This window comes from Chelon labrosus (assembly GCF_963514085.1).
Source record: "Chelon labrosus genome assembly, chromosome: 3".
Lineage (NCBI taxonomy): Eukaryota > Metazoa > Chordata > Actinopteri > Mugiliformes > Mugilidae > Chelon > Chelon labrosus.
In genome coordinates this window covers 7,418,308-7,434,793 of record NC_140339.1, presented here as the reverse complement: position 1 = coordinate 7,434,793, position 16,486 = coordinate 7,418,308, and the positions used below count along the sequence as shown (strand labels likewise).

Genomic DNA, 16,486 nt, shown 5'->3' with positions numbered 1-16,486 from the left:
CAGGGGACTGCGTAATAGAATTTTGCTGGGATGGTGCTGTAGGCAGAGCCACGGGTTTCATCTGACATGCTTTCAGGAAATGGAGCTAACAGAATTCTGCGCGCTGCGTTATCACATCTGTGATGGGGCTAAAAGTTCTGCAATTGAATAAGCGCTGCTTTCAGATGCTACAAGCACAACAGGACGAGATGTATCTGCGCGATAAACGTGACGCTGCCGTCTCGTCCCAAAAAACCAGAGCACCCTAAAATCATAATGCTAAAACCAGATAGCGGGGACGAGCTTGTTGTGCTGCTGCAGCTCCGGTCAAAGGCGCTCACTGTGCATCCGTGTGCAGGTAAGTAAGTTGCTTTAATATGCACTCGTTGCACAGAGCTGGGATGAGCCTGAAATGCAACCCTGAGGCCGTCGAGCCTCGACTCTAGAACCCCACTGACGGACGGAAAGAGGTGAGAAAGCTAAATATATCTGACTGATATGAGAAAAGCACCCGTTTCTCCCCAGAGTGAGTCGTGAGCGTCCATCTGCACTGCCAGCTGTTCGTCTTTCAAGTCCAGCAAGCTTTTCACCACCTGCAGGAAAATAACAATTTTAGTCTCGCTGCACAGAGAAGAAAGAAACCACAGACCTTGAGCACAGAAAATAACAAACGGCATCGAATAAATCCTCTGAGTCAACCAAGGCCACGCACCGTGCTCTACATAATGATGAATTTCAGCTTTTTCTTTTTTGTCATTAGGACCTTGATCTGATACATACCTGTGTGTGGCCCACACTCGCTGCAGCTGTAACTGCCTGCTGCACTGCCTGTGTTTTCCCAGTCACTGCTTCATTACTGTGGTGCTGCTGTGGGTCAGTGGGAATCTCTGCTGCACCCCAATCTTGGCCCAGCAAGATGTTGACGATTTCTGCATGGCCCTTCAGCCCAGCATGGACCAGCGCACACTGGCTACTCTTATCAGCATGGCCCACCTGGCACAGAGGGGCACACAGAAGCACTTACAACACTGGCTCTGGCCCTCGCCTGTAATACGCTGTCCTAGATCCGCCGTGTTTATGTCATCTCCCTCCCAGAATAGATCCTGAAACTGTGGTGATATAAAACCAGAGCAGTTCAGGATATCGCTGGCGTAAAGGTACTGAGAGACGCAGTGTTCTGTCACAGATTAAAATCCGATTCATGCACGGCAATTATTCCGGTTACGGGCCTCCAAGCCCACAGTCGTCGCTCTCTTCCTCTGTGCACAGAGGCGACACTGACCTTGGCGCCTTTCTTGCAGAGCAGGCTGACGATGTCGGCGTGTCCCGCGGCGGCGGCCAGGCACAGGGGCGTCATGCCGCCGTCGGTGGTCCCATCTACAGGCGCGCCCATTTCAAGCAGCAGAGCGACCATCTCCAGGTGGCCCAGGTGGGCGTGGACGGCCAGGATGGGAGCATGCCCTATCACCTCTGTGGACCAGGTCACACTAGCGCCACCTAGCATCAATAGACGACTTACCTGCAGAAAAGAAATAATTATACATCGCTGTATAAAAGATATTTAGTAGTAAAAGTTTGTTTTTTTAAAATGTAGGACAGCGCTGTGTGTCACCTTGATGTTAGGTGTATATAGGTTCCTCAGGGAGGCCAGCGCAGCAGAGAGACTGTCTGTGCTGCAGTTTACCCACACGGCCTGAAGAACGCTGGAGGACACACCTGTCTTCTTGCTCAGGCCCTGTGAACATGTGAGACACATCACAGACAGAGAATTAGCTGCTCAGATGAGATCAGCGGTGCAGAATCTGAATTGCGTCCCAGGAGTAAAGCTGTATGTGCATGAGACATGCGAGCAAACAATCTCCGGTGTGGGCGTTTATGTATATGAGTAGTGCTAATGCGCGTGGGCGGTGGTAGGTGCTGGGGTTCACTCTTATTTCGGCGCAGTAATAACACAGTGAAGTGTGGGATCTTGTTTATGCGACGCCTTTTGGTAAAATCAAAGCGTTTCAGAGGGGATCAGTTTGCAGACACCAGAAGATATTATTGTTGTTACCTTGAATATGTGAGCCTTGAGGATGTGGTGTCCCAGTTCCATAGTCTGCTGCCGGTTCAGCTTGCCCTCCTGCCTTGAGAACATGAATGCCAGGAGAGCGTGGCCACTCCTGTAGACAAATCATAAGTGGCACACATCAATTAAACACATTTTAAAGACTTTTATAGTACACGCATCTTAAAAATCTGACTTTTAGCCTCACCTGGGTTCACAGAGGAAGTCGGTGCTTTCTCCATCCGCTCTCCAAACCAGCCACTCTCTGAAGGAGGGATGACACAACATGCGCGTGCCATCCCTGCGTCTAACCTACGAACATAATGAGACGCGTGTCAAGCCACGAAGTCCTAATTCAAGTCCCAGCATGTAAACATGAAATTTGAGCCACGCTAAAGCTTTAATCACCACCGGACCGGACCCTTGCATGCCGTCGTACAATCGAGAGTCTTACCATGAATCCAGCCAGACTGTCTAATCTCTGCTGGAAGTCCTTCCACTCCAGCTCCCCCTTCACGCTGCCTGCATTCAGCGCCCTGAACATTTGTTCATCACTCAGCGGGTGCAGAGATGCCAGTGCCACATTTAGCACCGGAAGCACCCGCTCAAAGACCTCCTTGTCCGGGAAGCTCACACGGCACATCAGCAGGTACACCTAACAGACAGCACATGCCGTTAATGAGGCGGGATTTTGCCAGAACTGATAATTATTTTACAGTTAAAACATGGAACTGGCAATAGATGTTCTCATAAACCAAGCTAGTGTTGCACTTGATTCGGAAATGATCACACGGTCAAATCTTATGTCAAGTATCCTGCTTTTTTAGAATATTAATAACCTAATAAGATGACCATAACATTTAAATGGCAAGTCGTAGCTACTAACCAACTATCCACTACCTAGACCTGCACAACTTAAACACACCTTAACAGGGATGCTTTCCTCACACATTATATCACGGTTCTGCGTTTTGACTGATTGATGTTTTTCAGTTTCCTGTTTTATTTTGTTAAGTTCTTTTGTTTCCCGTCTTGTGTCGCTTCCTGTATCTTCCCGCCTTTGTGATTGTCTTCCCCGTCTTGATTGCTTTCACCTGTTTCTCGTCACCTTCCTGTCCTGTTATTTCCCACCTCTGTAATTGTCTGCCCCGCCCTGATTGTTTTCACCTGTGTCTCCTCTGCCCTCGTGTGCATATATAGTCCTGCCTTTCCCTTTGTCCTCTGTCGCGTCATACTGTTTTCCACTGTTTCTCTGTGTTTTTCAGCTCTAGTCTTGTCTTGTTATGTTCTTGTCTTTTTTGAAGGTTTTGATTTTTGGATCTCCTGAATTATGCAACGCTTTGTGTTTCCTTTTGTTTGATTAAATTCGTTTTTGCCTCATCGCCTGGTGTCCGGCATTTGGGTCCTATACCCACCCTGAAAAACCTTGACACATCATGCATCATTAAATCCTCTGATTTCTTGGCCTTTGTTTTGCATATTAACACCCTCTTATCTGTTGTCCTCATTAAAACTGGTGATTATGTAACATTAATACTGTGGACTATTATTGTCAGTTTGTGAGAAGTTCTTCAATCCCAATCTCATATTGATCTGAACAACATGTGGGCAAACCTTTTTCTCTTCTTTAATATATATATATATATAAAAGACTTCAATCCTTTTTTTTTCTGCTGCCTGTGTAACTTATGTGCGGGTTTTATGGACGCTGATTGCTTCAGCGATTCAGGCTCGGTGCCATTTCACGACAGGCAGCTCACCAGGATGACTGACAAGTGTTTAAGTGCGAGACTGTGAACCTCCTCAACACTTACCACTACCAGATGAGGAGGAGGGGCGGTACAAAAATATACACTTAAGGTAAAAATCTGTCTTTTTAGCGCCACAGTTTGCATATTAAGTGAACTGAAAACCCATTACGTACTAAACTTTGTGAGTCAAACGCTGGATGTTACAACATTTAGCTAATTCAGCAATTCATGCATTAGTTTTAACTAATGGTAACTTTTTTTTCTGACATGAAATATCAACTCTTAATTCTTATCTGTCACTTTCAGCTCAATGTTTCACTTTTAACAGTGTTTTAATGATCAAGCATAACATTATGACCACCTTCCTAATATTGTGTAGGTCTCCCTTGTGCCTCCAAAACAGTTGTGACTCATCAGAGAATGGACATGGGGTGTCCTTCTGAGGGTGTCCTGTGGTGTCTGGCAACAGAATGTTGTTAGTGGGGGGCCATTGGGTACTATGCGTTGAGGGGAGGGGCCTCTGTGGATCGTCCCACAGATACTCGATCAGTTTGGGATCTAGTGAAGCCAGGTCAACACCTTGTGCTGTTCTTCATGTTTTGTTCCTAAAGTGTTTTTGTGTGTGTGCCTGTGTCAGGCTGCATCCTGCTGGGGATGGCTGCTGCCATCAAGGAGTGTCATTGCTATGGGGTGGGGGTACCTGGTCTGGTCTAGGTGGGTGATACATGTCTAAATAACATCCACACGGATGAATGCCAGGTCCAAAAGTTTGTTATTTACTTCTCCTGTCAGTGGTTTTAATGTTGTGGCTGATCGGTGTATTGCTAAATATTTAACTTCACTCTCACAGACATACATTAGTCATATCTCTAGCAGTGGACCACCACGGGACCTTGTTTTGGAAAAAAATACGGCAGCGAACAGCAAGAGCTATAGAGAACAATTTTTTGACTGATTTGTTGAAACTGTGCCATGAGTGTGTTTACTTTGCAATTGCAGCCTCTTACGAAGATAGTGAAGAACATTTAGTTTTGTGTGAAACCTCGTCTCGCACAATATTTGTCACCGGCGCCAACATGGCCGTCACCAGTAAATCTGGTTGGCTTGTAAGAGAGAGAAAGTTAAAAGATCACTGAAGACTTTCGGGTGAGTAATCCTTCTAATTATGTGTTTTCACAGTCTTACACTGGAACAGTTTTACAACAAACTGTGACGATCTTGACTGTCTTTAATCATCCTATATACATATAGAGTTCACAGCATAATTCAAGCTGATTTCAATACATGTTTTCCAAAATAGTGTCCACATGTTAGTCTACTGGAAGGGGCAGGACTTCACAATGTGTCACCACTGACTCTTTATGTGGATATATATGTTTTTAGCATCTCTGGGTCACAAATATCACTGTTTGTGTCAAATGAACGCTCTACACGTCTGACCTCTGACAGGGAGACAGGCACGACCAGGTAGTTTCCTCCTTTCAGAGCCAAGTGGCCTTTGTGGAACAAATCCAGAGTCAGCTGAAGGTAGAGGATGGAGCCGTGACTCCGCGTGGACAGGTGGCTGCTGAACTTGCTGAGGAGCAGAGGATCGGGGGCGGAGCCCGTCGGCGTGGTGACGTTAGCCGCGACCTGGGTGCTGCCGCTGACTCTGTGATGGATGTAGTCGCTCAGGTCGGCTCCCAGGTCGCTGCTGTCTGGCAGGATGTCCAGAGAGATGCCAGAGAAGGGAAGGAGGGTGGTGATTTCCTGCATCAGAATAAAACAGTTAAATTACTGGTGAAATACTGTTTAAAAAATATATACTTATAATAGCACACACAGGCACAAGCAGCTCAGTATTTGAGAACTGCAGGCTGTGTGTCTTTGGTGCATTAACTAAGGACAAATTAAAAGCACCAAATCCAGGACCCAATCCTCAGATGCTGTTGCCTCTGACTCATGCGGAGCCATGGGATACAGTACAGTAAATAGTGTGACAATGACTCAAGCTCCAACATTGCTCACAGGCTTCTCTCAGATTCACATTTCATCTTCTCTCTTGCCATCCCAAAGTGCTCAACACTGGCCAAAACCAGCTATGACTGATCAGAAAAGAGGAAAAAAAATAAATAAAATGCATCTCCGTTCGTCATTAACGATGACTGACACCGACTTGTGGTTACAGACAATGCTCGCAACACTTAAAATGTACAAGAGCAGTGGAGAAAAAGGGAACGGGAGAACGATGATCCCATAAGGAAACGTGAACGCTGCGAGAATCGGATAATAGCTGCACCTTTCATCTTTACATTTTGATATTTAACGCTTGCCGACTTCAAATGCGTCACGAAGAAAAATGACCCCAAATGCGTTTTGTGTATTCCCAAACACTAATCCAATTATGTAACAGGCTGGCTGGCTGTCAAGCTCCAGACTCCCAGCAGACTCCCGGCAGTATTACCCTCCATTCACGGCGTAATCCATGCAGCATTTGGAGGCTTGGCTTTGGCGTTGGACAGATGCGTCTGCTGTTTGGTGGGATTACCAACCAGATTGAGAAAATACATCAGACTCGAGAGAGCAACTGTGCCAAACGACACAACTTCCTATACCATGGCAGTAAAAGCACAACATCAAATATGTACAGGGCGCTAACAGAGAAGAAGCGGATTTCACAATACCTCTGTGGTTTGGGTAATGTGAGGCGAGGCGAAACTTAAAAGCTTGTTTCACCCAACGTGCACTCTTTTTTTTTTTTTTCTCACTTACATCTAACAGCAGAAAAGTATTTGGATGGTGGGATTTACCCAGGCTTTGAGATTTCTGCTTATGCCTAGTTAAAGTGCTGCTCACTCGGGATAAAAGGCGCTGCAAGGTGCTGAGCAGTCAATAAAAAGAGGTGCAACACAGTAGTAACACGCACAATGGATGCAATAGAAAAGAATGGAATCTCATTTGTAAGAACAAAAAAAAAACTAAAAAGACATTTTGCCCAGAGATGGACATGCTGGTCAGTGACTACCTGGTGCTCTCAAAAGCATTTCCCTGTTAATCATTATTAAAAAATATAAGCTGCCTGAAACAAAAAGGGACTTTATCACAATCACTGAGTGGAAGTTACAGACCGGGCCATACCTTAAGGGAATTTTGCCTATTAATATAACCAGGCTGCAACGTGGCGCAGTTTGATGCGTGGGTTTTCTCTGGGTGCTTCTGCTTCAAACATATATATGCACGCTAGTTTAATAGGTCGCTCTAAATTGGCCGTAGGTGTGGATGCGAGTGGGAGTGTTTGTTTGGCTCCTTGTGGTAGCGACCTTTCCAGGGAGCAGCCCACCTCTCGCCCAGTGATTACAATTTGCATAATAAGTGGTAATACCTAATGGATGGATGTTGGGAATAAAACAGCCTTGCATGTTTTTTTTTTTATGTACATTTCATGTATGTTTCAGCGATGCAAGGACCAGAAACCACTCCATGCAATGTGGTGGAGGATACTTGTGCGGTGGGATGCCACGATAGATAAGAAGGGATGTAAGTGAACTGTATTGTGGGTGAGCTTAAAGACAAGACTCTTCGTAAAGGCTCTTTTAGAGTACTGCGGGACATAGACGCCGTAACCTACGCACGTAGCCTATGCCGGTGTGAGCCATTTATGCCTGTGCGCTCGTCAGTCTGGTTCGCTCTGTAAAAATGCCACCCAAACTCTAGTCGCTGCTCTGTGCTTCACTTTCCACTTCTTGCTTCACTTTCAACAAAGCCGACTGAAACTTTCACCGAAATTTCGCCGAAGACGAGTCATACGAACCTCCTCAGTTAATCTTTCCTCGATGTGTTCCATCTTTATTGATCCAAAACAATCAATTCGCAAATTGTGGAGATGGAGAAGCAGCCGGAAATACTAAAGCGGAAACACGCTACTACCAAGCGGACCAATCACAGCTCTTGCGGCCTGAGTGGCGTGATTTCTTGGGAGGAAACGCGTCAGCTACGGCGCTCGGGTCTGCGTCTATACCGCCTGTAAGGCTGTGATGTAGATAACCTCACTCACCAGCAGGCCTGTCCTGACCGTGACCACCAACTTAAGCCAGGGTGGAAATTTGGAGACTATCTTGGTGATGAAGGTTGCAATGGTGTCCCCGTAGTCTGGTTTATGAAATTCTGCCTCGTTAAGACTGTCAACCAATATGATGTAGTCCTCTTCAGGCAACCTCCGCTCTGAATGAAAAGAAAAGAAAGCGAACAGACAGCGAAGGACAATAAAACACTGCATTACGTGTCATTATGGGGGGTTTTATCCGAAGCATTTTAAAGAGGACCAGAATGGTATATTTTGAAAAAAGCAGAAAATCCTGACATTGATTATATTCTGCTGAGAGGGGCCACAGGCCTTTGTTGTTTATTAGCTTGAAACAGGACGTATCCGTCATGTTTCACATCATCAAAGCTGTCAGCGCACGACTGCAAACCTGTGAGGACTCATACACTCACTCGAACAAGGGCTCTCCATGTTTTTTTTTTCTAACCTGCTTAATAGAGATGGAGTAGACAAAACACTCCTCCACTCAGACTGTGGAGGGCCTGGGCATTATAACACATCAATCTAGCTGACTGACTGTGTCATGAGAAACTGAGCCGGCTAATACGTCCCAGCGTTCAGTGCCTCTCCCCCAAGTATTTTGTGACCTTGAAATCCCGCGGGATGCCGATGATTCACCGGGGCAAAAATAACACTCATCTATTCCCTATGCAAATGACCAAACATCTGTTTCACACTCCACAGTGTTTCAAATCATTGACCCTAACTCGGAAAAATAATCTATGAGCCCATCACGGAGTCATTAATAGGCTATTTCACACAGGAGATAGCAGAACACTCGCTAATTGCAGGGTAAGGGAAGCAGACAGTCCCCCCACACCCCACCTTAAAGCTGATACTATTTTAAACTTTAAAAGGTCTTTAAATTTGAATTGCACATTTGTCTTAAAGTGTGTGTGTAGACTTCATTACCCTTGCGCAAGCTGGCCATGGGCTCCAGGACACCCTTTCGGAAGGCAGCGATGGGGTCTTGAACGCAGGAACGCAAGCTGAGCGTGTTCTGCAGGTGAGGCTCCTGCACCAGCAGCTCCCTGTAGGGGCCGAGCTGTGGGGCTCTGGCCAGCAGGGCGGCGACGCTGTGCACAAACTCCGGCACCAGGCATGTGTAGGTGTTGTCGGCCTGGCAGAAATGGTAGGCTACCACCTGGCAAACGAAAGAGGTGTTTAACGCACAGTGACAGTTCTAGATTCATGTAAATGTGCAACTCTCTGTCGATGTACTTAAAGGGGAATTACCGTTTTTTCAACATGGACCTCATTTCTGGCATAAAATACGATAATTCACTCACCCATATAACTTTGGTGTCATATGGAGTTGTTTGGACGATGTTTAGATCCACGTATATCCATATTATTATTATTATTATTATTATATAGTGGGAGTGACTGGGGCACCGAAATGCAGCCTCTAAATATCGCATTATCTGCCATGAAACTCGTTCATTTCACCAATATTTTGTTATGATACGCTAGTGCTATTCCCTGTTGAGTCCAGAGTTACCTGTTATCATCATCTGGGGTCTGTAGATTGACCTACTAAGCTCTGACCTGGATGATGTCATCTCTGAGCGCCACGCACACCCGCGACAGTCGGATTGTTTACCTGTAATTTCCTACTGCTAGTTTTTTGCAACATGGCTGAATATTTTTCCGATTCTGAGGTTGTGGACGACAACTTTGTTTATGATGGACGTCTTTACCGTTTTGAGCCAGAGTATACGGATGAGGAGCTTGTTGAGAGGACGATGCGGAGGCAGAGAGAGGAACAGCTGGCCAGAGAACAACAATCCACCGCACGTCCGCAAATAGACAACAGTAGTAACTCCGGACTCAATGGGGAATAGCACTAGCATATCATAACAAAATATTGGTGAAATGAAAATTTTGCGGCAGATAATGCGTTATTTAGAGGCTGCGTTTCGGTGCCCCAGTCACTCCCACTATATGGATATACGCAAATCTAAATATCTCCCGAACAACTACAAATAACACCAAAGTTATATGGGTGAGTAAACGATCGTATTTTATGCCAGAAATAAGGTCCAGGTTGTAAAAAACAGTAGTTCCCCTTTAAGGCCTTCATGGTTTTTACATGGCCCAAAACTACTCTGTATCTGTTTACATCACATACAAATCTGTATTTGGGTGTAAATAAAAGCTGCATAACTGTTAACGGCCTGGGTGAAAATAGTGGAAAAAGAATGGAACAGGTTATAACAGTAGGGGAAGGCAAAAAAGAATCACATTAGGCCATAATGTGTGATTTATAATGTGTGATTTTCCCATTAGAAACACAACAGGAAGTGGAAGCGCAGATTGATATAAAACTGGTTGAAAACTTTGAAAAAGCTCCTCAGGCTATTTTGCATGCACGTCATCATGACATCAGCTTGACACTTTTAGGTTACTGTCAAATTAGGCTTCAATATCAGATCATGTGTTAAAAACTAGTACTCTGGTGAAAAGATACAGAATTTTCTGTCCAAATCCTGCAAAATCCTGCTCCAGTTCGTCTCCGCTCTCTGTAGAAAACCACTACTTTGAATACAGATGAATATGAGTCACGATCAAAAGTCATAAAAAGCACCTTTTTTTATTTTTTGTTATTTAAAAGTAAATTTATAGATGTTCATCCTCAGGGCATTCGAGCCGGTGCGCGTGCTCTTTGATTTATGACTCTGAGAAGTAAATTGGGTGACCAGTCAGTCGCAGGGGAGGGAACGATATTACTGCACAAATTCAAACGCTGAATTATTATGCGCTTAGATCCCTAGAAGAAATACATAAAAAGGAAAAAAAAAAACAATCTCTATGACTGTTTTCACGCAGTATAAAGATATGGGTCACAATGAAATAACACAGAGATACAGTATAAACACAGAAAGAATCGAGGTGGATGAGTCATAACATTGACTACACTCACAAAACTCAATGAGCTCCATTCAGTCGGTCGCTGCAGAATTTCTCTAAAGCACTGGTAGGAAACTCAGAGGTAAACAGGGCTACGAGAAATTAAGCTAATTTCTGGAGAGTTTTTTGGACAAATGGCATCTGCTTGCGAATCTACATCTCACACATATCCACTCGAGGCTCTCTAGGTCTCAGCCTAAGCCAATAATTCTCCACATGTAACATTGTCAATGATTTTACTTTGAGCAAACATCCTCGCCATCACGCGTAGTCTGACTAGTTCCCATGGAAACTCTTATTGAGGCCAAGCTAGTAAATTTAGAAGCCTCCATGTCATCTGTGTGATGCAGTCAGCGGCGTGTTCTACATGTGCTCCGAAACAGAGAAGAACGCCCTGACATTAAAATCTTGTGTTGCAAATGTGCAGCCTCATAGCTCCTTGAAAAGAAACAACTGAACACTGATGTGTGTGTGTGTGTGTGTGTGTGTGTGTGTGTGTTCTTTATTTATTTTTTTCCCATCCTGATCCCTCTTCAGTCTTTTGTGAAGGCTTTTAGTAGTCATAGCTCCCTGCAGTACTGTTTGCGAAGCTGCACTGCGTGACCATACTTGACAGACGACAAGAAGTGCAGGGACATAAAACAGAGCTACGAAAACTGCCATAATGGCGGGGTAAACAGAAGGACGTTCCTGTAATGTAAATGTAATTTATTGCATTTGTCTGCAGGTGACTCATCGGTCTGCTTGGCAATGAGATAAATAACTACACACACACACACACACACACACAGAAATGTGGTGTGCAATTGTGCATGCATGCAATGTGAGAATCAAATTGAGATTTTATTTGATTGATTATTTAGGGTCATCAGAGTGGAACATTTCATTTCAGGTCAGGCTGGAATAGGGAATATTGTTCTGATGGTAATGGTGTAGTCTGACGTTACGGTAAATACACCTTTTTTGTATTATTGCAGGGAGATGAGGAGATATATTACAACCTCTGTCTATCTGTGCTCTGAGGTTAGCTTAGCACAACCACTGGCGACTGATGGGAGATAACGTGCTGAAGTTGGTCAAGTGAGCAGAAACCTTCTTGGCATGAAAACATGAAAATTAGTGCGGGAAACACACGGCCTGGGTTTCCAGACTGTTTCCAGACACATTTCTTTCACATTTCTTGAGTTTTTGTTTTAAGGTTATCGCTGCAGGCTACAGAGACACATTTTGTAATTGCACATCCTCGCAGGTCTAGAAATACAAACGTCGGCGTGCACATTCGTTTTAGAGTTACCTTGGCAGATAGGCATCTGACAGCCTCCTTCCTCTGTGCTGCACTCTCGCTTGTCCCGCCGGCAGCACTCTGGTTGGGCTGGGAGTCGGCTGGCTGTTTGGAGGCTGCTTTCCCCTGCCTATCCCCACCTGAGCGAGAGCACAAAGCCACAACAACAACAACAAACGCAAAGCTGCCATTTACACTCCTTAGATGAATTCTCAGGTGAGAGCGTTGAGATGTCAGAAGTGAAGCCTATGAGGAGCCGCGAATAGATTCCTCCAATTAATTAGTGCATCTGTAAGCAAGACTGGATGAGGATAAAAAAAAAAAAAAGATTGCAGAAGGACCTGCAGGCTGGACTCTTCACACCACATGCTATACCCTCTGTTAAATTTAAATTAGAACGACAACATACAATACGGACATCAATAAATAATGCTCCGGTGCTGAAAAATGAATGCAACTCCGCTTTTTCTGTCCTGCCTTGCACTCCTGCCAGTAATCTTAACAATACTTCTTACGGTACTGCTTGAAAAAGGCTGAAAGCACATGATGTATGCAAAAATGTGCAAACCTACATTTATGTGCAACATCTTTTTTGCATGAGAGGTTATTTTCTCACAGGAGAACAACTCCAGGCCCACTCATGAAAAGAAACAAAAAAAACAGCAACAATCTCACTCCTGTTACACACTTGCAATCACCAGAGAAACCTCAGGGGGGAACTTGAAAGAAGGGTGCGTGACCCAGTTACTAACCCCTTACCATAAAGTGATATTTGTTCCACTATCTTACAAGAATCCCAGCACACTGCGTACGAATTCAACTTGTAGCAGCGTGAATGAAGAGAAAACTCTTACATTTAGGGGAGGAGCTGGGGCTGTGAGGGACGTTGGGACCCCCCTGTAGCGTTCGCATGCCGTGGCAGCTGAGCGTCACCAGCCGCCAGATGATGGCCGTCTTGCCGGATCCCGCGTTGCCCACGATGACGGCGCCGCGCCCCTCGCAGCTGCTGTTTTTTTTCAGGACCTCTTCCAGACGCGTGAAGAGCCAATCCCGGCCGACGAAAGGGGTTTCTGCCGTGATGCCGGGGACTTCAAACAGCAGCGGTTTTAGCATTATGTCAGCTTGTTTGAATGGCACCAGTCTCCCTGCACAGAGTAAGAAGACGACGTTGAAGCGGCACAAGAACTTCATATGTTGTATGTAGAAGTGGTTACACTGGGGAAGTGCATACATGTCCCTGTGGATATCTCTGCAACAAGCTATATTTATACACTGATTCTGCCCCTGAGGTGAAGGCACAATATACCTTTGGAGTCATCACTTGTGCGTCCGGCTGTGTTGTGTTTGCGGACGGAGCTCCTGTGGCCGGCAGCCCTTTGGTTGTCCAGATAACTCAGATCCTCCAGTCGCGTGGAGCTCGTTGCTGCAAAGACAAGAACGAACAGGCAGTGAAATTCAGAACGTGAGAGAGATGCAGGTTAGCATGCAGAGACGCACATGCACACTGCAGACACTCCAGTCAGTTATAGTATCCATGGAGACGCGAGACATAAACAGTTTTTCTCTCTTAATGATAAATGTTCAGTGACCTTGAGGAGACAGGAGGGAGGAAGAGAGAAGAAAACAACTCATCTCGCATCCTGTAATCTCAAGCTGAGTCTGAAATGACCAAATGCTTCTTGCTCGTCTCACGCGTCAGGACAGCAAATTTGTGATAATCGGTGGAAACACGTCGCCGGCTGTAATGCAAAAATGTCTCAGCTGTCAGTGGCAGGATTACGCACGTTCCTCAAATCACCAAATAAGCCAACGTGATTGATATAGTGGAGAACATGTTGTACTTAAGGGAAAGAAACAAAAAGATAAGAGTCCTTTACTCCCACGGTTGCCTTATCCATCCACCCACTCACACCACAGAGTTCACAGGTCATCCACGCTTAGTTTCTGCACTTTTTTATCCAAGTTATTGTGGAAATTGAGAAAAAAAAAACCTGGTGTATTTAGCTTTTTTTTTTTTAAAGCACATCATTATACAGCAAGATAAATAGAAGATGCAGTACATTATAATACAGCGGTCATGTCTTCGGAGCAGATGCCAAGAGACAAGTGAAGAACCTGTGTTTTAGTCTAATGATAGGTTGCTTGTTCGCCTTCTATTAATAATAAAATGGAATCTAATGAACGCAGACATGGCAGAGAGACAGATAACTTTTAATACGCAGTCAGCCAGAGGTGTTTGTGCTTATTTGTTTCCATTTGGTTATAATTTCATCTACGCCACACCGAGAGGAACTAAAGCTGCATGAAAAAATAATGATCTGTTGTTATTTGTTTTGAATGACGGGCAGATAAATCCATGTCGTTCAATCACAGGGATTAGTTTTCATAATTGGTATTATATACACTGATCAGGCATAACATTATGACCGCCTGTAGGTCTCCCTTGTACCTCCAAAACAGTTGTGACTCATCAGAGAATGGACATGGGCCTTCTGAGGGTGTCCTGTGGTGTCTGGTAATAGGATGTTGTTAGTGGGGGGGCTTTGGGTCCTATGGGTTAAGGGGAGGGGCCCACAGATACTTGATCACTTTGGGATCTAGTAAATTTGGAGGCCAGGTCAACACCTTGTGCTGTTTTTCATGTTTCTTTGAGTTGTTCCTAAACCGTTTTTGTGTGTGTGTCTGTGTCAGGCTGTATCCTGCTGGGGATGTCTGCTGCCATCAAGGAGTGTCATTGCTATGGGGTGGAGGTGCCTGGTCTGGTCTAGGTGGGTGCTACATGTCTAATTAACATGCACACGAATGAATGCCAGGTCCAAAAGTGTCCCAGCAGAACACTGAATTGCCACAAGATGGTCAATGTTATTTAGTTCTTCTGTTCTTCTTTGGTCATAATGTTATGGCTATATAGATATCTCTCTCTCTCTCTCTCTCTCTCTCTGTATATATATATATATATATATACACACACACATACATATGGTTTTAAAAAAATCCAGTGTAAAATCTGAAAATCTGGCATTACTGCTGCCTCTAATCCCTTTAGAGTGGGGTTAAAAAAAGGGCCCCAGTCACGTTGCACTGTAAAACACCGCAGATAGACCAATCAGACAGGCAGGGAACAAGACAGTGACTTCACATTATTATAGCCCATGTACTGCACATGTTAAATGTGGTAATCTCGGAGCATCTGAGAGAGCTGCAGCACATATTTGAGCCGTTATGGCTTTAAAGCTTTACAGCGGCAATTATATTCGCAGCCTTGAGATTCTGGCCGGCGACGTTCTTGAGAATCCTTCGTTACTAGAGATCACCACGTCACTGTACAGTCAGACGTGAGCCCCACAACACGAGTTGCTTCTCTCTTAATGTTTCACATTAGCGTAAAGCTGGAACCTGACTCCATCTTCTTTTTTTAGATCTTATCAGAAACATACAGTTCAGATCAGATTCTGATTCATCCCTACATGTGTCCATCATCATGCAGCAGAAGAGCGCTGTAATAGGCCATGGTTGAAAGCTACTGAGGCCTGTAAATATTGTAATTTACAGGGCAGTTAAGACCTTGTAGCCTGTTCCGCGAAATACCCAGTGCACAATAAAGGGCTCCCTGGTGCAAGACAAATCAATTACAGTATGCATACTGTAGTTATAATAAAAGAAAACAGATCGGGGACAAGCAATTAATATACCATGCAACGCTGAAAACATGAATCCCCTTCCAACAGGTGGAAGAGAGCTTTCAGGATGAGGGACATGCATTAAATTACCATAATTGTCAAGCAAGAAAGGGAGAACTGAGGACTGAAAGAACATCCACAGTGAGAGGATGGAGCACAGCCTGCAGCAAAACAGTGAGAAGGAGGTGTGGAGTGGGATGAGAAATATTGCTGGCTAAAGACAGCCAGGCCAAATGGCTGAGTGGACGAGCGAAACAGCGAAAGAGTTAAAATGTGTTTTTCGGCGAGTTTGACACAGGGACGCCAGGACAGCTCATCCCTCCACTGACAGCCCAACCTATCCCACACTCACTGCCCACCTTTATGTTCCCTGTTGATGACAGAGTAGCTGATTACCCTGCAGCCCCTGTTGATCCTTCATCACTTTAAAGGTCAACGCTGCGGCCCCGGCCCAAGCCCCCGGCCTCCCTGATGGCATCCCTTAAATCACGAGCAGACCCTTAAGCACCATTTCAAAGGAACCTTTTCAACTTTAACAGCCCCGCATTTTGAGAAAATACTCTTTTTCGTTTCCTGGCAGGAGGCTAAACGTGAACCGACGCCTCTCCACAGCATGTGACGCCGGGTTTGGATTATTTTCACAATACTTTGAGCACAATACACGAGAAACCTCGATACCTGACCAGTCACGCCATGCTGTCTTTCACAACCTGACTGATGTCACCACGAAGGAGGTGTCAGGGTGATGTCTGGAGA

The 16,486-nt window shown here is 45.0% G+C and overlaps 1 protein-coding gene across 1 annotated transcript in view; it reads right to left on the bottom strand.

Moving 5' to 3' along the window:
• Window positions 1–16,486, bottom strand: part of LOC311485629 (protein TANC1-like) — a gene marked incomplete at its 5' end in the record, with an annotated part of 35,240 nt that overhangs the window by 5,890 nt on the left and 12,864 nt on the right. The window contains 13 exons of the mRNA XM_084541170.1: window positions 491–572; window positions 760–972; window positions 1,262–1,498; window positions 1,592–1,714; window positions 2,033–2,141; window positions 2,235–2,338; window positions 2,481–2,681; window positions 5,218–5,526; window positions 7,811–7,977; window positions 8,771–9,002; window positions 12,063–12,190; window positions 12,905–13,195; window positions 13,357–13,473. Of these exons, the coding sequence (XP_084397296.1) occupies window positions 491–572; window positions 760–972; window positions 1,262–1,498; window positions 1,592–1,714; window positions 2,033–2,141; window positions 2,235–2,338; window positions 2,481–2,681; window positions 5,218–5,526; window positions 7,811–7,977; window positions 8,771–9,002; window positions 12,063–12,190; window positions 12,905–13,195; window positions 13,357–13,473 (2,313 nt within the window). The remainder of the gene's footprint in view (window positions 1–490; window positions 573–759; window positions 973–1,261; window positions 1,499–1,591; window positions 1,715–2,032; window positions 2,142–2,234; window positions 2,339–2,480; window positions 2,682–5,217; window positions 5,527–7,810; window positions 7,978–8,770; window positions 9,003–12,062; window positions 12,191–12,904; window positions 13,196–13,356; window positions 13,474–16,486) is intronic.